Source organism: Aythya fuligula, chromosome 2 (assembly GCF_009819795.1).
Source record: "Aythya fuligula isolate bAytFul2 chromosome 2, bAytFul2.pri, whole genome shotgun sequence".
NCBI classification, from domain to species: Eukaryota; Metazoa; Chordata; class Aves; order Anseriformes; family Anatidae; genus Aythya; species Aythya fuligula.
Genome location: NC_045560.1, coordinates 158,572,408 through 158,592,775, shown reverse-complemented (window position 1 = coordinate 158,592,775; position 20,368 = coordinate 158,572,408). Strand labels below are relative to the sequence as shown.

At 57.6% G+C, this 20,368-nt stretch overlaps 2 protein-coding genes across 6 annotated transcripts; one reads left to right on the top strand and one right to left on the bottom strand.

Moving 5' to 3' along the window:
- The first annotated feature begins 1,073 nt into the window (after positions 1 to 1,073).
- On the top strand, positions 1,074 to 7,345 carry NAPRT (nicotinate phosphoribosyltransferase). Its single transcript, XM_032182010.1, has 13 exons — positions 1,074 to 1,260; positions 2,844 to 2,971; positions 3,088 to 3,170; positions 3,507 to 3,637; positions 3,712 to 3,827; positions 3,980 to 4,173; positions 4,391 to 4,531; positions 4,754 to 4,838; positions 5,079 to 5,159; positions 5,412 to 5,514; positions 5,608 to 5,765; positions 6,191 to 6,298; positions 6,419 to 7,345. The coding sequence occupies exons 1-13, from the start codon at positions 1,074 to 1,076 to the stop codon at positions 6,476 to 6,478; spliced, it is 1,575 nt and encodes a 524-aa protein (XP_032037901.1). The 3' UTR covers positions 6,479 to 7,345.
- A 268-nt stretch (positions 7,346 to 7,613) lies between these two features.
- Positions 7,614 to 19,764, bottom strand: LOC116486716 (ubiquitin carboxyl-terminal hydrolase CYLD-like). 5 transcript variants are annotated; one of them, XR_004252985.1, is made up of 17 exons: positions 19,714 to 19,762; positions 17,612 to 18,203; positions 17,054 to 17,513; positions 16,671 to 16,952; positions 16,384 to 16,459; positions 15,330 to 15,550; positions 14,667 to 14,820; positions 13,629 to 13,767; positions 12,901 to 13,011; positions 12,634 to 12,725; positions 11,705 to 11,771; positions 10,753 to 10,885; positions 10,372 to 10,480; positions 10,076 to 10,194; positions 9,638 to 9,857; positions 7,801 to 9,189; positions 7,614 to 7,626 (listed from the first exon to the last, which is right to left on the bottom strand). XR_004252985.1 is itself a non-coding variant. In XM_032183154.1 (16 exons), the coding sequence occupies exons 2-16, from the start codon at positions 17,737 to 17,739 to the stop codon at positions 9,005 to 9,007; spliced, it is 2,496 nt and encodes an 831-aa protein (XP_032039045.1). In that variant the 5' UTR covers positions 17,740 to 18,203; positions 19,714 to 19,762; the 3' UTR covers positions 7,623 to 9,004. The 5 variants fall into 5 exon arrangements, 4 of the variants coding, with proteins under 4 accessions (XP_032039045.1, XP_032039047.1, XP_032039048.1 ...); XM_032183154.1 differs by having other exon boundaries at positions 7,623 to 9,189; XM_032183156.1 differs by having other exon boundaries at positions 7,623 to 9,189; positions 17,624 to 18,203.
- Between the last annotated feature and the right edge of the window lie 604 nt (positions 19,765 to 20,368).

Below are 20,368 nucleotides of genomic sequence, written 5' to 3'. Positions count from 1 at the left end.
TGTCCTGTGTCCCACGAGCTACCCTTCACGGTGTCCTGTGTCCCATCTGCTACCTGTCCTGGTGTCCTGTGTCCCACATGCTGCCACCCTTGATGTCCCGTGTCCCATGTCCTACATAATCCATGCTGTCCTGTGTCCCATTCCTGGTGTCATGTGTCACGTGCTATATGCTCCATGACATCCTGTGTCCTATCCCTGGTGTCATGTGTCCCATGTACTATGCACTCCATGATGTCCTGTGTCCCACATGCTGCCATCCCTAATGTCCCGTGTCCTATATAATCCATGACATCCTGTGTCTTATCCCTGATGTCCCGTGTCACATGTACTGTGCACTCCATGACATCCCGTGTCCTGTCCCTGGTGTCATGTGTTTCATGTGCTACATGATCCGTGATGTCCTGTGTCCCATGTATTATACACTCAATGTCCTGTGTCCCATCCCTGGTGTCATGTGTCCCATGTGCTGTATACTCCATGACATCCTGTGTCCTATCCCTGATGTCCCGTGTCACATGTACTATGCACTCTATGATGTCCCGTGTCCTATCCATGATGTCCCATGTCCTATAGAATCTATGATGTCCTGTGTCCCATCCCTGGTGTCATGTGTTTCATATGCTATATGATCCATGATGCCCTATGTCCCATGTACTATACACTCCATGATATCCTATGTCCCATGTGCTATACACACTATGATGTCCCGTGTCCCACATGCTGCCATCCCTAATGTCCCATGTCCTATATAATTCATGATGTCCTGTGTCCTATCCCTGATGTTCCATGTCACACTTACTATATACTCCACGATATCCCGTGTCCCATATGCTCCCCCCTCCTGCTGCCCGTGTCCCCTTCACGCAGCCCCACACCCCATACCCCACCTCCCCCTCCGTCCTATGCCCTTCCACACACCACGTCCCCTCGTGCCCTCTGCCCTATGCCCCCACCATCCCTCCCCGTGTCCCAACGTCCCCCCTCAAGCCACCACGTTCCCTCTCGCCCTCTGCCCGCCCCGCTGTTCCCCGCCAGGCCATGACTCCCAGGCTCCCTCGCGCCGTGTGGCGGCCATGGCGTTGCTGACGGACCTCTACCAGCTCACCATGGCCTACGGCTACTGGCGGGCCGGTCGCCACCGTGTCCCCGCCGCCGCCGAGCTCTTTTTCCGTCGCGAGCCCTTCCATGGCGCCTTCGCCCTGGGCGCGGGCCTGGCCGAGGGGCTCCGCTTCCTCCGCGCCTTTCGCTTCTCCGCCGCCGGTGCGTGAGGGACGCGGATAGGGGGACAAGCGGGGGTCGTCGTCGCTTCTTGGGGTTTGGGGAAAGTCGGGGGATTTGGGGGTTACGGGGTGGGGTTGGGGGAAAGAGGGGTGGGTGGAGGGTTGGTGGGGTGGGGGGACGGGGACGCGCCTCAGGGGGACTTGAGGGAAGGGGGGCTGAGGTGAGGGGACAAGGTTTTGGGGGAAGGGGACCCGGGGATGTGTTTGGGGGGGGATACAGGGACAAACTTCAAAGGGATCTGAGTTTTGGGGGGACGTAGGGGGGATAGAGGGATCCTCAGGGGGATTTGAGGGAAGGGGGGCTGAGGTGAGGGGACAGGGACGTGCCTCAGAGGGTTTTGGGGGAAGGGGACCTGGGGAGATGTTTGGGGGGGGACAGGGACAAACTTCAGAGGGATCTGAGTCTTTGGGGGATGTAGGGGGGACAGGGACGTGCCTCAGATTGTTTTGGGGACAAGGGATCTGGGGTGGGGGGGGGACAGGGACATCCCTCAGAGGGATCTGAGTCTTTGGGGGACATAGTGGGGGCAGGGGGCTCCTCAGGGGGACCAGGACGTGGCTCAGAGGGACTTGAGGGAAGGGGGGGGGGGGCTGAGGAGAGGGGACAGGGACGTGCCTCAGAGGGTTTTGGGGGAAGGGGACCTGGGGAGATGTTTGGGGGGGGACAGGGACAAACTTCAGAGGGATCTGAGTCTTTGGGGGATGTAAAGGGGACAGGGACGTGGCTCAGAGGGACAGGGGGTTCCTCAGGGGGATTTGAGGGAAGGGGGGACTGAGGTGAGGGGACAGGAATGTGCCTCAGAGGTTTTTTGGGGACAAGGGATCTGGGGTGGTGGGGGACAGGGACATCCCTCAGAGGGATCTGAGTTCTCAGGGGGACTGAGAGGGACAGGGACATGCCTCAGAGGGTCTTGGGGGATGGGGGTGTTGGGGGGGGGGGGACAGGTACGGGGACATTCCTCACATTCCTCAGAGGGATCTGAGTCCTCAGGGGGAGGTAGAGGGGACAGGGATGTGCCTCAAAGGGACTCCTTAGGGGACATTGAGGGACAAGGGGCTGAGGTAATGGGACAGGGACATGCCTCAGAGGGAATTAAGGGGCAGGAGTTCTGGGTGGGGGGGAGGAGGGGACAGAGATGTCCCTATGGGGGATACGGGGGGCCTCAAAAGCACTGTGGGACCTGGCAGAGGGGCAGGGAAAGCCCTCAGTGGGATGGGGGACCCCTCAGAGGGACCTGGGGACAGGATACCCGGTGTGGGGACATGGGGACATCCCTTAGAGGGAACAGCAGAGCCTTCAGAGGGTCTCAGGGCATAGAGGGACCCCTCAGAAGGACCAGGAAGGGAACGGGGACATCACCCAGAGGGACCAGGAGCCCCCTCAGTGCCACTTGGGGTTCCCTCAGAGGAGCCTGGGGACCGAGGGGACACCAGGGCGCCCCTCGGGGGGGTCCCTTGGACAGCCCCTCAGAGGGATGGGGGCTCGGCGTGGTGCCCTCTGAGGGGTGGGGACGGGCTCTGGGGTCCCGTCCCCGCGGGCTGAGGTGTCCCCTGCCCCCGCAGACATCGCCTACCTGCGCTCGGTCCTGCCCAGCACGACGGAGGACGCCTTCTTCGATTACCTCTGCACCGTGGACGCTTCGGAGGTCACCGTCTCTTCCGTGCCAGAAGGCTCCGTCGTCTTCTCCAGGGTGGGACCTGGCTTGAGCCTCGCAGGGGGACCCGGGGCCGCCAGCAAACGGGGCTCGGCCGCGTCCCCACGTCCCCAAGCTCAGCCAGGGAGACGTCACCGCCGCTGTCCCCGCAGGTCCCGCTCCTGCAGGTGAAGGGGCCGCTGCTGGTGGTGCAGCTGCTGGAGACCACGCTGCTGTGCCTGGTCAACTACGCCAGGTAAGGGCCCTTCCTGCTTTTTGGGGATGCCCTGGCTGCAGAATTCATCCGTCCCTGCTGCACCAATTGTCCCTGAACCTTGTCTGTGTCCGAGCTAAGCAGCACCCTGAGAAAATCCCAAAAAATCATCTAGGTTGGAAGAGCCCTCCAAGATCACCCAGTCCAACCCCTGACCTAACCCTAACCCGTCCTCCACTAAACCCCATCACCAAGTTCTGCGTCTAAACGTCTTTTAAAGCCCTCCACCGCTTCCCTGGGCAGCCCGCCCCAATGCCTGACGCCCCTTTTGGTGAAGAAGCTCTTCCGAAACCCCGTTTTTGTCCCTTTCTCTCCCAGCCTGGTGGCCACCAACGCCGCCCGCTTCCGCCTCCTCGCTGGCCCTGAGGTGAAGCTGATGGAGATCGGGCTGCGTCGCGCCCAGGGGCCGGACGGCGGCCTGTCCGCCTCCAAATACTCCTACATCGGGGGTGAGTGGTGCCCCGCAGCGCCGCGCGGTGCCGCGGCCGTGCCGTCACCCCACCCTCCCCGTCCCTCCTCGCAGGCTTCGACTTCACCAGCAACGTCCTGGCGGGGAAGCTCTACGGCATCCCGGTGCGCGGCACCATCGCCCACTCCTTCATCATGTCCTTCACGTCGCTGGACGAGGTGCAGCCCAAGGTGAGCGGGATGGGACGCCCCAGCTCCGGCCACGGGACCTCGTGTGTCCCCCCCAGTGCTGCTGCTCCGGGTTCGCGGAAGGGCAACGGGGCTGCTGTGGGACGTGCGTGGTGCAGGGACACCCTGGACGCGGTGCTGATGTCCCCGAGCAGGTCCTGGCACCGCTGGCGGGCGGGGAGCCGGTGGATCTCGCAGCCCTGGCCGAGTTGTGGTTGCAGCAGGTGTGCGAGCTGCTGCAGAGCCCCCCCGAGAAGGCCAACCGGGGCGAGCTGGCCGCCTTCGTGTCCTACGCCATCACCTTCCCGCACAACTTCCAGGGGCTGCTGGACACCTACTGCGTTATGAGGTGAGGACGGACGGGTCCCTTCCTGTCCCTTCCCGTCCCCCTGGGCTTGCAGGAGGAGCTGGGAGGAGAGGGCAGCTCCCGAAACGCCTCCTCGCAGTGTCCCCATCCTTCTCTATCACCTGCCTCAGGTCTTTGGCCTCCTGCTCAGCTTGCCCTTGGTCCTCGACCCCTGTGCGAAGAGGCCACGGGCTCTAATCCTTCTCCTCGCCCTCTCCAGGAGCGGCCTGCCCAATTTCTGCGCCGTGGCGCTGGCCCTGCACCAGCTGGGCTACCGCGCCATCGGGGTGCGCCTGGACAGCGGGGACCTGGGCCAACAGTCCAAGGAGATCCGGCGGGTGCTCCGAGCCTGTGGCACCACGTGAGTCCCCCGAAACGAGCAGGGAGCTTGCGGAGAGCATCCCCTGCCCCGGGTACCCAGCACCTCCTCCGTCGTCCCTGGGTATTGGGGTGGGTGCCCTCCCTGCTCGATGGGGGTGCTGGGACACCTTTGGGTGCTTGTAGGCTCCCAGGTTTTCCCCCCCCCAAGTCCCCCGGGGCCATCCTTCTGCTCCCTCCCCAGCTCCTCACCTTCCTTTTCCAGCTTCCAGGTGCCCTGGTTTGGGAGCATCCCCATCGCCGTGAGCAACGACATCAGCGAACGGAGCCTGGAGAGCTTCATCCAGGAGGTGAGGCAGCCACGAGGGGTGGCAACGGGACTGTCACCCTCCCGTGACTCAGTTTCTCCTGCGTAAGAGCAGTTTCCAGGCTGGAATAAGCGGATTTTGGGTGTGCCAGACAGAAACCAAACATTTTTGGGCAGAGCAGCCTCTGACCTGCCCCGTGGCTCTGGTTTTAGCATGGATTTAAAAAAAAAAATGAGAGGCAGGACGGGCTGCTGATGGTTGTTGTCTTCTCCGCTGCACCAGGGGAGCGAGATCGACGTGATCGGTGTGGGGACGAACCTGGTGACGTGTCCCCTGCAGCCATCGCTGGGCTGCGTCTACAAGGTAGGAGAGGCAGCGCGGCCCCGCTTGGCTTGGGGATAGTTTATGGTTTTTTTTTAATAATTTATTAGGTTTGAGGGTTGTTTCTTTTTTTTTCTTTTCTTTTTTTTTTTTTTTTTAATGATTTATTCGGCTGTTTTGCCTCAGTGGCCTCCCCGGCACGCAAGGGGCCACGGAGCTCTGCACGGCTCTTGGCACCAGTTTCACGTGGCAAAAACAAGGCGCCCGTCCCCATAACGTCCTCTTGTCCCACAGCTGGTGGAGGTCAACGGCTCGCCTTGCCTGAAGCTCACGGAGGAGGAGGAGAAGATGACGATCCCCGGGATTAAGGCAGTGTATCGGCTCTACGACGATGCTGGTGAGTGTTGGGAACCCCGTTGATCCTAAATCCTGATCGCCCCTAAATCCTGTCCCCGCCATTGTCAGCACCCTTAACCCAGCCCCCCTGCAGGTCACCCCGTCATGGACCTCATGGCCCTGGAGGATGAACCCGCACCCAAGGCAGGGCAGGAGCTGGTGGCCCACGTCCTGGGGAGGAGAGGAGAAGCCACCAAGGTCTTGCCGAGCACCGTGGAGCCCCTGCATCGCACGTACTTCAGAGACGGCCAGGTGAGGGGATGGGAAATTCCCCGTTCCCTGGGAAATTCGGGTTCCCAGGGGAGGGATGAGGTTGTGCCCCATCTGAAACGGGTCCCCCGGGGTTTTCCAGAAGGGTCTGTGGGGTCTGGGCACGCAGGTGGAGACGTGGTTTGGGGCTGCTCTCGGCCAGGTGGCTCTCACCACGAAGTTTTGGGGCTTCTGCTGCGAAAACCCTAAAAGTTTCTGCATAAAAGACACCATCCCTTGTTCAAGTTCAATACTGAGCAACTGTCCTGCATGGGGACAACCCTGCCAGCTGCACCGTCACCGTTGCTGTCACCCCGTCCCCACGGTGCTGGCGGAGCTGTGCCGCTGCCACCGCAGCCCTGGGTCATTCAGGATCGGGTCGGGGTGGCAGCCCCATGTAGGGACACTCTTTTATCCCCATCCTACAGGTGTGTGAGGAACTGCCCAGCCTGCCGGAGGTGCGGAGCCACGCGCAGAAATCCCTCAGCCAGCTCAGCCCCGCTCACCGCCGGCTCCGCGAGCCGCAGCCCTACCCGGTACATCCGCCGCTTGCTTGGCTTGATTAATCCCGATCCCATCCCCAATTTTCTGCCCTGGTGAAGCCCTCGGGCTCCTGCGGTGTCCCTGGGGACACTCAATGTCCCCTCTCGCCCCAGGTGGCCGTGACGGAGAAGCTGCACCTCCTCCTCGCAGAGCTGCGGCAGGCCAGGCAGTGAGGGGGGTCCCCGCGCGCCCCCCGCGCTCTGCCAAGCCCCCGCCTGGGGGCCAGCGCTTCCCAAGTCCTCTTCGGAAGGCCGGGTGATTAATTGGGAATTAATGAGGCTAATGAGGCTGCTGCTCCGCCGATCCCCTCCGAGGACCACGCTGGAACTGGAAGCGCTCCCCGCGCGCCCCGGGTGCCCGCGGATGGGGCAGGCAGAGCTGGGAGGTGGCGGGGCCACCACGTCCTGGGCTGGGACACGGCGGTGACCGGCGTTGTCACCGCATTGCCTGGGACTTCCCTTCCTTCTCTGCCCCTCTCGGTGGCCCTGCCACCCCTGTGCCTTCTACGGTGGCCACGCTGCCTGCCTTGGTGGCCTTACCCGCCCTGTGCCTTCTGTGGTGGCATCTCCAGGCCACGGGGACCATCCTCGTGTCCCAGAGCTCCCAGCGAGGCTCAGCGGTGGCACTAAAATCCCTGCCGAGAAGGTTTCCCACCCACGGAGCCGTGGCAGATGCACTTTGCCCCCCTTTCTCCCCTAAGCTTTGGCTCTGTGGCCCCGTTTTTTACCTTTCCATTTTCTACGAGGGCTCCCGAGCATGGAAGGCGGTTTCAGATCAAACCCCATGACCTCAAACCTCGATTCTTAGAGAGGAAGCGTGGCACCAAGCCCTGCCCTTACTTCATCCAAAGCACAAAACAAAATCAAAGCCTTACACACCAGTGCTGCGAGCACGCTGCGTGCCTGCCCCAATCCTAAAAAAAAACAACTCTCCTTCAGCTTGAATGTCTAATTCATCACCTGTCATTTCACTTCGTGGTGTACATTTGAATAAAACTGAAACGAGAAGCGAGCGTTGAGCGATGATAGCAGCTGGGGGGGACCCCAGCACATGTTCACGTCCCCATTTTTGGGGATCCTGTACCTAATTCCAGCAGCGAAGCCTCCGGGGTGGCAGCTGGAGCACAGCTCACCTGGGGGGCAGGCAGGACAGATGAAGCAACGCGTGGTTGAACACCGACCCCAATGACTTGAGCCCTCTCCCAGCAGAAAGCTTGATAAAAGATGCTTTATTTTATTTTTTTCTCTCCATCGCTTAGGTCCTGGCAGCATATGTTGATGGGAAAAAAAACAAAAAACACAAAGAGTTGCCTGATTGTGTCCTGTTTATAAAAAAAAAAAAACGTCAGGCTGGAGCACAGCTGAGCCTGCGCTCCATAAGGCACTGTAACTGCACTATAAGAGAGAAAAAAAAACACTTTTTGTTATTAAACCTGCGCCCAGTACTCTCAAAAAGAGCCTGGGCTGAGTTCCTACATGACAACAAATAAAAGTACCATTGAGCAGAGAAGAAAAGGCAGCGAGGCTGCCCTCAGGGCTCAGAAGCAGGGTCACAGCCTTCCCCATCCCTGCACACCGCTGTCCGTGGCTCTCCTCCAAACATCAGCTCTCCGAAGGGTGGGAGCTAAATCAGATGGCAGTGTTCCCAAAAATTAAAAATTAATTAGCCTGGGTTCATTACACTGCATCCATCCTTCGAAGCTGGCTCAAACAGCTCACAGCACTGAGTCCCCAACTGGCTTCCCACTGCCCTGACACCCTCCTAACTCGCAAATTTAAATTATTTAACTTAAAGGACGCCTCTTCCCAACTCGGGGACCCTAATCCTTCCTGCTGCCGTGGCAAAGGGAACGTAAAAAGTGCTCATTCTTCCAGTTTTGTCCTGAAATTGTTGTTGGTGTTTGGTACGGATCCCAGAAGTGGATTTAAAGATGGGACAGCAAGAGAGAAGGGCTGTTAGGACGCCTCCTGCCCCGTAGCAATAATGCAGGCTTCACAAAAAGATGACAGCGTGCCTCGTGCTCACCTGCTGTTCCTCTGCTCCACCTTTTTTCCTATGTTTGTTCCTACAGAAATACGTGGTTTCGAGCATGTTTGCAGCCCACGACATCCAATTAACCTCGCGGTGGAAAATAAAAGTGGGTAAAAGTGCCACAGGTATTAAGAAGCTGGGTAAGGGAAGGGAGGACAGTTCAGGGCCCCAGCTTTTGGGGTGGGATCAGGGAAAACCTTCCTGACCCATCTCAGCCACACGGCTGGCACCTGGTTCTCTCACTCGTGTCCACGCCAGGCCGTGGTTTTTCTCTCGGTCTTTACAAACCTGAGGGAAACTCCTCGAGTTTTCGAGATGCTGGTCCTGGGAGGGAAAGGGTGCGGGGAGAACACTGAGGTAGGGCAGAGCACCTGCGGAGGAAGGAGGTAGGAAGAAAGAAGGCAGGAATGAGAGAATTTGAGCGTAAAAACGCCGAATCCAGGTCTGCAGCAAGGCCCAAGCTCTCTCTCCATCAAACCCGGCGCAGGATTTCCAAACCCAGCCAGGCTCCCGTAGCTAGCCTGAAGGGCAGACGCTGGAAGAGGTAAAAAGAGGCAAGAAGAGGCAAGAAGTGCAAGCTCGGGGCACCCAGGCTCCGGCTGCTTTCACCCGTTACAGGCTGCGGGGCCACCCCAAGCTCAAATCTCTGACACCAGCCCGAAACGGCGTCACTTGTAGAGAGCCATCTTGTTGCTCTGGTACATGTACATGTAGGCGTCGCAGAAGAGGCGTTTGGCCACCCCGTCCATGTCCCGGGGCTGTTCCAGGGCCAGCACAGCCAGCGGCAAGTCCAGGTATTTGGCGACTTCGGGGCACAGAGTCACCGTGGGGATGTTGAAGCCGTTCTCGTCACCTAAAATCGGGGAAAGGGAGAGACGTTTGAGTCCAAAACGTGGCCCCAAAGGATGAGGGCCCACAGCCTGAGCAGTCACCGTCGCGCCCGGCAGCAAGTCCAAGCCTCGGCTGGGAGATCTGGGGGCCACCTGCAGGCTCGGGAAGTCCCCAACCTGAATGCAGCCAGGGGACAAGAGCACCAGGAGCAACTCCCAAATATCCTTGCCCTGCTCCTGCTCTTCTCTGGGGTTGGCTTAAACGCATACTGGTGGCACTGGGATCCTAATTCACGGGTTCAGAGCAACGGGCTGTCCGTTGTCACACGAAGCTGCCCCCTCCCAGCACCCTGCGTTCCCTCCGAAAGCCTCGGGCTCCTTTTAGGATCGGTGCAGAACCTCCCTGACGCTGCCCCGATGCAGAGCAGCGCCCGCCCCGCTCACCCTACACCCTCCTGGCTCCATCCTCACCGTGCCTGTCGGCCATGCTGTCGAAAAACATCCAGTGCTCGTTCTCGGGGCCGTATTTAACGAAGGAGACGTAGTGACTGGTCTCGATGCAGAGCACGGCGAAGAGCTCCATCTTCTCGCGGGGGACCCGTTGGCTTCCCTGGGGGCTCCGGCACTGAAACTCCTCCGGGACGTGCAGCCTGGTGGGTTTGTGGGTTCTGCGGCGGTAGTGGGAGTGAACCTGAGGGAAGACAACGGGGTGGCAGCGCTGAGAGGGCAGGACCGAGCCTGGCCTGCTAGGAAGAGGAGCGTGAAGGGGTCAGACCTCCAGTTTATCCTCCTCTGGACCCAACCTGGCCAGCTGCAGGGGCAGCGAGGGGAACGTGGGCGTTTTTTGGGGTTTAACCTGCTGTGGGGTCACCACGGCAGATGTCACGAGCGCCCAGAGAGACCGAATACCTGTTTGGAGCAGGTGCTGCAGAACTGCTTCAGGCCCGTAGGCGCGAACATCTTGTCCTTAAAACACCCCGAGCACTCCAGGGTGGCGACGTCGCCGCACACGCAGCACTCCCTGGGACCTGCAGAGGGAAAAAGGGGTGAGAGGAGGCAGCTTCCCTCAGCCTCAGCTGCAACCCCGCAGAATTGAGGCATTCAGGGGATGGGAATCACTCCACGATCCCACCTCAGCTCCTGCTCACGGCCCCAAGAGCCCAGCCCCGTGTCCTGGTGACTCCCACCACCACCTAACGACTTACTGTCGAGCAGCAGATCGGTGATGTCCAGCTCTAAGGAAGGGATGATCTTGCTGAACATTTTGTATTCCTTCCCAAACCGCGGCATTTGGATAATGAAGCAAGAGGGGATCTGGGAAAACGAAGGCAAACGAGTCACTGCTCCAGAAGAGGCAAATCCCGGAGAGTTTCGTCTCGGTGCTGCTCCTGGGAGGAAAGGTTTTCTGCTCAGGTTATTCCCGAGGGCTGAGAGCAGCAGGGAAAGCACGGCCCTCTTCCCAGGTCAAATCCCCTACAACATCTCTTGGGGATGATCCACCAGATCCACTGGCGGGCGCAGGGATGGTGGAGAAAGCAAGAAAGAGGCAGCAGATGGCAACGAAGACGGAAAGGAGCTGGGCTCACCTCCACTAGCTTCTGGTCATAGGTCAGGAAGGAATGTTCCACCAACTGCTGTACGTCAGGAACCACCAGGTCCTCCTGTTTGTCCATAAATATCTGGTAGCAGTAACAGTCCAGTCCCTCGTGGCCTCCAGACCTGCAAGGACACGAAGCAAAGACATTTTGGTATTTTTAAGCCAACTGCTACGGAGCACGACCAGCAAACTCCTTCTCAAATGAAGGATCTCTTTATAACTGCACGTAGAAAACCCACAGAGCGAGGCTTCGGGCATTCAAAAGGTGAGCTGTGAGCAGGTCCCCCAAAAACTCTCCATCCCTGAACTGGCAGAGAAGGGATTTCCTTCAGATGCCCCTCCGCAGGGGAGCTGCAGCACAGAGTTCCCTTTGTGCTCGGCCCTTGCGAGCGCTCCACAATGTGAGGCTTGGCCAACGGCCCCACAAACGAGCACAGAAACCGAACAATCCCCTTCTATGCTTCCCAACAGCCCGGTTATTTTGGCCTTCCTCCAGCCTCTCATCCTCTTTGTAGGGTCCTGAGAAACCGGGACCGCATCCACGGGGCTCCCTGTTTTGAGAGGCTGCGGGATCCGAGCCAGCTCGAACAGCCTGGACGCATCCCAAACGCATCCCAAGGCTGTCAAACAGAGCCCTCCACGTTTCTCAGACCACTGCTTTCTTTGCCTAAGGCTGGCACGAGGGTTTTTTTTCAGCGTTTTCCAAAGGTGGCGCCTCCGGGGAGAACTTAAAAATGTCTTTTCCTGGGTGGGCCCACCCGGGATAAATTGACAGCAAGCGAGATCACGGGCTACAGCTACTGGAGAGCAGAAAGCTGAGCACAAATCCCTGAGCTGTGCCTCCACGGCCTTGCTGAGAAGGTGCAGTAACACCTGGTGGTTGCGAGGCGAAGAACTCGTGAGCCTAGGGGAGTTGCATCACTCGGGCCCGGGTAACTTACTGCAGTTTCAGGAGCGGCTCTATCCCCAGGATCTTCTGCATGATGAGGCTGAGGAACTCCTCGGGATCTGGAAGGGCAGAGAAAAGCAGGGGTCACTCCACAGGCGTTAAGGGGAAGCCAAGACCAGGAGCAGGAATTCAAAGAGAAGTTCAAGAAACCAAGAAAAATTTCAGAAAAATTTAGAAAAATTCAGAAATTCAAGAAACCAAACAATAATTAAACCACCCCCCAGCTAAAATAAATACACAGCCGTACAGAACCACAGCTGCTGTTCAGTGATGAGCTACCTGCTGCTTCTAGGAGAATCAATGCCACTCGTTTGCTATTTGGGAACCCAGAGCTTGCTGCAACGATGTTTGGCACAACCTGCTTTTGTGTCATAAACTACAGGGAGCCTTGCTGAGCACAGACAGGGATGTAGCAATGGGAATCAGAGAGGTGGGCTCCAGATGTCGGCGTTTTCTGGCTTATTTTTAACCAAACTAGCGTCTCTGAGGAACCCCAAATAATTTATCAGAGCTCGGAAGAGAAATTGATCTCGGCAACACGAGAAAACCACGCTGGATTCTGGCAGGGCCGCCAGGGACGGATTTATCAGGGCCGATTCAAAGTATAAAGGTCAAGGAAATCCCCCTGATTGAAATTCTGCTCACGCGGTTCATCCTCTCCCCTCCTGGCAGCAGCTGCCACCAGTTGGGAGGCGGCAGAGAGCCCCAGCAATCCCCATCCTCCCATCAGACAAATGTCAGTCGAGAAGCACGGGGAGCTCTCAGAAGCCGAAAATATCTCACAGGCACTTTTTTTTAACATAAATGAGCAGCACAGCTCGCACGTCAACGCGTGTGCACGGGAGAAGCACGCAATTAAGCTGCCAGTTTGGTGCCTGGGTGAGGCAGCAGAAGCTGAAGCAGCTTGGGGAAGCACGTTACCTTTCTCAGCGTTGGTAAAGCTCGAGCATTTGCCCTTCTCGGTTAACTGCTCCCGAAGGTGCATCACGCTCCGAGCCTTGACGAAGCCAGTCCTAGAAACAAGAAGCAAAGCAGCCACAGGTGATCTCTCATTCAGAAATCGAAGCATCACAAGGCTTCTGCCGAGCAGGGGAAGCTCACAGGTGTGCAGGAAGTGTTGGGACAGCATTACTGTGAAGGAGAAGGAACAACTGGAAGAGCTGGAGCATCCCCACGCGCTGTACTCACTTTCGGAGGGGGTTAACGATCTCCTCCCGCAGAATCTCCTGCACGTTCCTGTCGCACAGCGTGAAGGGCGTGAAGAGCATGGAGTCCAGCACGGAGGTGCAGGAGAAGAGGCTGGGAAGAGAGAGGGCTGCGTGAGTCCCGACGGGTTTGCAGCAGCAGTTAGAACCAAAGCGCTGTGCTCCGGGACAATCGGTGGGTTTTATTTCCAACAGGCCACGCGTGCCGATGGCGGAGGGGTGAGCGCCAGCACATCTCCACAGCAAGACCAAAGCTGCTTTAAGGAACACCCGGTGGGAGCAAGGAAGCAGCCCAGGGAGAAGGAAATCTCGTACTCTGCAGCCAAAACTGCTCGTGGGGGCACCACCGAGTCTGTTCGGCTCCCAACACTGCTGCACAGTGAAGCTGGGACTTCCCGGGTGGTTTCTTTCGAAATATTTTTCCAGCCACTGCCTCCCCTCCAGTGACAGAAGCAGCACAGTCCAGTCCAGAGGGCTACAAGATCTCAGCACCCTGCGTGACAGACGCACGGTACCTGAGGTACTCACGAGGGTGCTTCAGGGCCTGAGAACCTCAGAGGTTAGGAAGGAGAGCAGGAGGCAGCGAGCTGCATCCCCCCGCAGTTATTTTCTGGTCTAGGGCAAAATTTCCAGCCACGTGGGGAGTCCGGGGAAGTGCTGCAGCTCTTAAACGATCGCTTTATGTTTGGGCAAACATCAACCACCACTTACCTGAAGAGAGCTGCGTCCATGTAGCAGGAGTTGCAGTGGCCCTGGATCCCTTTCATCCGCCCTCGCAGGACGGACACCGCGTCCTCATTCCTGAGGGGAGGAAAACTGACGGGAGCATGGGGAAGAGCTTCGTGCTCACCTGCAAGAGAAGCGACACAAGCAGCTCCCTTTTAGCTTCCCACCTCGGCTGGGACCGCTCTTGCCCTTCCCCAGAGCCCCAAAAGACAGCTCAGAGGTCAGCACAGCGTTGTTCTGTGCTGCTCCTGCTGGGACTGAACCACGTTGGGATGGGAATCGGTCTCTTTAGTCATTTATCTGCTGGAAACGGAGAGAAAACCTGCCCTTCCTCCCCAGAGCAACCCACAACGCCTCTGCCACTGCTGCGCCAAGCAAGACAAGGAGAAAAACACAAACAGGCTGGTGCTGTGTTATATGCAAGCTCTTTGGAAAGACCTTTAAGATGTCCCACGTCATTTTAAATCCTTTAAAACGACCTACGTCCACCTTTGAAGATTAAGTCGATTTCTCAGCGTGATATTTTTTGATTTTTTCAGTGTTCTCCCTTTACAATCCCATCTCCTCTCTTCAGCAGGTCCTTCAAACAATCCTCCCCTGTCCCTGTCCCTAGTTTCTGGGCAGTCCCTATGGGAATCCTGCATTTTTATTTACTTTGATCTCATTTACAACATCTTAAGTGGCTGTTTCATTTCATCTTCTCTGCTCTGGAGGCGTTTCTCCCTATTTAAACGACAACACCGACCCGTTCTTCCCCGTGTCTTCCTGTGAACGTGTTACCACATCAAACTCGACATGAAAACGGGTTTAATACTCTCACTTCCCAAACTTCCCTTTATTTCTCCGTCCCCGGGTACCGTTACCTCCTGCCTCCAGCTCTCCGCAGCCAAAACCAGCATCTCTTGGGACACTCCAAGAAAGCACCGGGGATGAAACCACCGGGCAAAAAACTGCACAAAGGGCTCCCCTGTAGCCTGCTTTGGCCCAGCACGGCACCGTGTCCCCCTCTCCCAGAGAACTTACTGTCCTCCACGAGGTTCAGGTCGCTGCCGCGCGAACTCTGGAAGCGGACGTCAGGCTGGCAGGACTGCAGCTTCACGAAGAGGCCGCGCTTCGGGGCGCAGTGGAAGTAATATTTGCCCAGCCACTCGCCAGCAGTGACCCCCTTATCTTCATCCTGGGGGGGAAAAAAAACATCGAGGAACGCCATGAGAGCAGGTTTTATATGAGGCAGGTGTGATTTCCCCTACGGCCATTTAGGATTTTAAGAGCTGTGCACAGGTTTTGGTGCTGGTTCGCTGGCTGCTTTCACCTACTCTGGTTATTTTTTTATATTTATCGACCCCACTTGTAGGATTCTCAAATTATTTTGCCCCATGCTCCAATAACTGCTCCTGAAGACATTAAATAAACCCTCAGAGTCTCTCTGCAGCTCCTCCTCCCCATTTCAAGGGGGCACGCAGCCCTCCCCGGCTCAACCCATCCAAATCATTCGGGATCAGGTGTGCTTGCCCTCATAGTCCAGACCCTGACACGCCAGAGCCTCGTCTCTGCTCAGGCTGTGAAATATAATCACGAGCTGAAGGTCTTCAGGGTGCTTTGATTTGCAACCTGACAGCTTATAAAACACCCCAAAAAGGAAAGAACCCACGAGGATCATCGAGTAAAACTCCTTTTGCTCCTTACCAGCTCGACTCCTGCCATTTTGTGCTTGATCTGGGGGAGGTACCCCAGCCAGCGGATGATTCCGAACACCTGATTGCCCTTGTCCAAGGTGATCTGGACCATGGAGTTCACCTCCAAGGGCGGGTTCCCGCTCTCGCCCTCCTCGCCGCTCTCGCTCGCCTGCCGTTTCGGTTGCTTCGCGTGGCCCAGGCCCACGTCGGAGCCGAAGGTTGGAAAAACACCTGGGAGGCAAAAAAAAAAAGAAAAAAAAGCACGTCAGGAGAGACAGGAAGGCGACGCTTAGTGACAGCCACCTTGGGATCCCGTCGCCGTCCCTAATAGCAGGTCGGCTTTGAAATTAGAGACTAAACGTGCAAGCACAAAGCTGAGCGCCAGGGCCACGAACTGTAATCCTCCGGAAATGTCTCGATGACAGGGCCAAGCTGGTCTAGCAGCTTGCTGAGGGCGAGAGGAGATGATTCCACCCCTTGTTTCCTTGCTCTCTCCAGCCCCGGAGCTAGCACAGCTCTTCGCAGAGCCATTTCAGGCTATGGAAATGGCAGTGGGGGTGTCTCCGGGTTATTTTTCTGCCTTTAGTGAGGTTAATTCAATGGAAAGTCTAACAACAGCTCCCCTCGGTCTGGCCTGGACATCTCCACAGCATTTCTTGATGGCAACAGAGAAATCCCACGAATCTGTTGGCTTGTCCAGTGATTCACAACACCACTGCCAGCATCTGTGCCTTCCTGAGATCCTCTGGCGTCAGCACAAGGCTTGCTCCACCTCCTACAGCTAAATTAAAGATTTTAGCCCATGGAGCTTTCTGTCCTAGGACATATTTACGCGCCGTGATCTCTCTTCTTCTTCCTGCTAAATGGCAGGCTCAGCTCTAGGTGCCTAATGCCAAGCATGCTGCAACGAACTTGAGATGTTTCTATAGACCTTTCAAGCCTCCTGATTTAATTAGTTGGGACGAGATGAAGGTTTTTTGGACCTTCAGCTCACAGGTAACCCGCAGAGAAGCGCTAAACGCTTGAGGACACGCACAGTGTGGACCCATCTGATGACAACCTACTCTGAGAAATCAGGTTTTCCTTCACGACGGAGTCCAGAGGGATTTCTCTGAAGATGTCAGTTGTTCCTTCTTCTTCCTGAAAGGCGCAAAGAACACATCAGCTAAGCGGTTGGAATATGAACCAATTTTTTCCAACAGGCCCAAAGACTCTGCGTGAAACCTTTTGGATGCGGCTTCCACTCCTCTTTAAGGCCTCACTCGTATAAAATTTCAAACAAACGGGGATTAAAAAAAAAGAACAAAAAACACAAAAGATAATCAGGAAAAGGCAGCAAGGCTGCTCTTACCGGGCAAACCTTCACGAACCACTGGGATCCCTCCCTGTAGACTGCCATCGCTATTCCTTTCCTGAGGACCTCGTCCACGTAGAAGCTGACGGCGTCCCCCACCTTCACGGGCACCCCCTCCTCCGCTTCCACTTTTGGCTTTTGCTTCCCGGGCTCGTTCTCCGGGCCGGGAGTGAAACGGATTTTGCTGAAGGGCAGGAAGATCCCGCAGCCGGGCTTACACTTGAAATACTCGGTGCCGCGGTAGGAGCCGTCGCTGCGCCCTCTGTTCTCCCCCTCGCCCTAAAAAATAAAGAAAAAGAAGCCGGAAAAGCTCGGCGTGGTGACAAACAGGAGGGGGGGGAAAAAAAAAAGCAGCAGCTTGCCCTTTTTCGCCCGCTCACCTGTAACTCCACCCCGAAAAAGACCGGGGACAAGGCAGCCAGGGGGCTTTTGTGGATGCTCCCCACGTAGCGGACGACGCCGGGGAAGTGCTGCCGCTCGATTTCCACCGTCACCTTCTGGCCCGGCCCGGCTTGCAGAGCTGCCTCGAGGCTCAGCCTCTCCAGGAAGGAATCCAAACGTTCGCTGGGGCCGCCGATGCCCAGGAGGAGGGCGGCCACCTCCCTGCGCACCGGCTGCAGGATTTCCACGGTGACGGCGACGGTGGAGCCCTCGTCCAGCATCACGACCTTGAGGAAACGAGCCGAGGGCCGGTCGGCGAAGCTGCGCAGGTAACTCCGCTCGCTGCAGAAGCAGAGGCTGCCGGGGGGGAAGTATTTGCTGCCGTAGGCACAGCCCTCCGTCAGGATGTAGTAGCAGTTCCCATCCCCGACCGAAGGCGGGAGGCTCATCGTCGGTGCCCTGAGTTGTGAGAAATAGGAGAGCCAAGTCAAGGATGAGCCATGCGTGATATTGTAGGATTTTTATCAGGTTGGAAGAGGTTTTGGGAGGTCTCAAACCCAGCAGCGCACTCAAGCCCTCGTCCGTCTGAATTTGGAGCGTCTTCCAAAAGATTTTGAGTGTCTTCTGCCTTGTTCTGAGCTCCAGCACCAGCCCACCCTCCCGGGGAGGACAGATCCCTCAGCATCTACCCCAAATTCCCCCGCTTCAGGCTCATCGCATCGTTAAGCTCTGCCTTCTCCTGCAGCTTACTCGCTGAATGGGGGTAAAGGCGAGCTTCTCCCTTTTAAAAATCCTCTAAAAAGCCACTTCTGGTCTGAAAAAGTTGCCTCGAAGCAAATAAATACTCCAAACGCACGCAGAGGATGGAAACCACCTCGGTGCTAGGCTAAGATCCTAAAGATCGCCACTTTAAAAGCAAATACGTCCAAATTAATTAAATATCCGGGGTGAAAAGGTACAAATTTGTCCATTGCTTTCATGTAATCAGCCCCTGCTGGCTGATAGCGCACCGAAACGGGACCCAGGCTGCTTGTTTTAATATTAAAAAGGGAGATTAAAAGCTCTTAAAACTTCAAAGAGGAGAGAGGAGGAATCGAGAGGCGGCGTTAAGGGAAGTGGAAGGGCTCACGGCAGGAAACGTGAAGGCAGCTGTCGGACAGAAAAACAGAGAAAATAAAATAGAGAAAATAAAATAAAATAGAGAAAATAAAATAAAATAGAGAAAATAAAATAAAATAGAGAAAATAAAATAAAATAGAGAAAATAAAATAAAATAGAGAAAAATTAAAATAGAGAAAATAATAAAATAAAATCGAGCTAATTTCTGATCGTGCAAAGAGAAAAACAAGAACAAATTCAACATTTTCCCGATCTCTCCAGCACCAAAAGATTTGTGATTTGCCCCCCGGGTGACAGAAATGAGCGTGAGTTCAGACTGACGGGTGGCATTTGGGTCTTTCAGGGCTTTTTGCTGTCCCCCCCCCGCAGCAGGAGGAGACGGGGGCACGGTGGGGACAGTGGGGGAAGCGTCCTAGGTGATAGGGACGTGAGGGACGAGGGCATGGGGATGGAGGAGATGGGGGGGAAGCACCAGGGGAGGGTGGGTGGGCTGCCACCCTGCTGTCCTCAGGGGTCTCCTCTGCCACCTTGCTGTCCCCAAGGGACCCCTCTGTCCCCCTGCTGCCCCCAGGGCCCCCCTTTGTCCCTCTACTGTCCCCAAGGCCCCCCCATCTGCCACTCCCATGTCCCCACAGGTACCCCCTCTGTCACCCCAATGTCCTCAAATGTCCCCTGTCACCCTGCTGCCCCCAGGGACCCCTCTCTCCCCTGCTGTCCCCAGGGTCCCCCTCTGCCACCCCAAGGTCCCCAGGGCCCCCCTCTGTCCCCTGCTGTCCCCAGCTCCCCCCTTTATCCCCTGCTGCTCCCAGAGGTCCCCTGCCACCCCAATGTCCCCAGCCCCCCTCCTCTGTCCCCCTGCTGCCCCCAGGGCCCCCCTTTGTCCCTCTACTGTCCCCAAGGCCCCCCTCTGCCACCCCAATGTCCCCAGAGACCCCTCTTTCACACCCCTATCCCCAAGGACCCCCTCTGTCCCCTGCTGTCCCCAGGGTCCCCCTCTGCCACCCCCTGTCCCCAGGGTCCCCCTCTGTCCCCAGCTCCCCCCTTTATCCCCTGCTACTCCCAGAGGTCTCCTGCCACCCCAATGTCCCCAGGCCCCCCCTCTGTCCCTCTGCTGCCCCCAGGGCCCCCCTTTGACCCTCTACTGTCCCCAAGGCCCCCCTCTGCCACTCCCATGTCCCCAAGGCCCCCCTCTGCCACCCCAATGTCCCCAGGGACCCCTCTTTCACACCCCTATCCCCAAGGCCCCCTCTGTCCCCTGCTGTTCCCAGCTCCCCCCTTTATCCCCTGCTGCTTCCAGAGGCCCCCTGCCACCGCAATGTCCCCAAGGCCCCCCTTTGCCCCCCTACTGTCCCCAAGGCCCCCCTTATGCCCCCCCCAATCCCAGGGACCCCCTCAACCCCCCAAGAAACCCCCTCCACTCCCCCGGGGGTGCCTCAGCGCGACCCCAGTGATGTCCCTCAGTGTCCCCATGTCCCCCCCGGTGTCCCCGTGTCCCCCCCCTTGTCCCCTTGTCCCCGTGTCCCCCCCCCCAGCTCCTCACCGGCCCCCGGCCGCGGCCCTCACGGAGCCCCCTCACGCCGGCACTTCCGGTCCGCCCCGTCACAACCACCAGGCGCCGGGCGGCCAGCCAATAGGAAGCGGCGGCGGAGCCACGGCTGCCCAATGAGAGAGGAGGGGGGGCGGGACCGCGCCGCCTTTAGCCCCGCCCCCCCTCTCAGGGTGCTGTGGTGCCATGGGCCCATGGCCCTGGGTCCCCGTGGGGCTGTGGTGTCACGGCCCTATAACACATAGCCCCATAGTCCTGTGTCCCCATGGCCTCATATCGCTGTGTTCCCAAAGCCCTGTGGCCCCATAGCCCCGTATCTCAGTGTCCCCATGGTCCTGTGTCCCCATAACCCCATGCCACACAGTCCCATAGCCCTGTGTCCCCATGGCCCCATATCCCTGTGTCCCCATAGTCAGGTGTCCCCAGGGTCCTGTGTCCCCATAACCCTATACTGCATAGTCCCATAGCCCTGTGGCCCCATAGCTCTGTGTCCTGTGTCCCCATAGCCTGTCCCCTATGTCCCCATGGCCCCATATCCCCGTGTCCCCATGGCCCTGTGTCCCCATAGCCCTGTGTCCCCATGGTCCCATATCCATGTATGCCCATAGTCAGGTGTCCCCATGGCCCTATGCCACATAGTCCCATATCC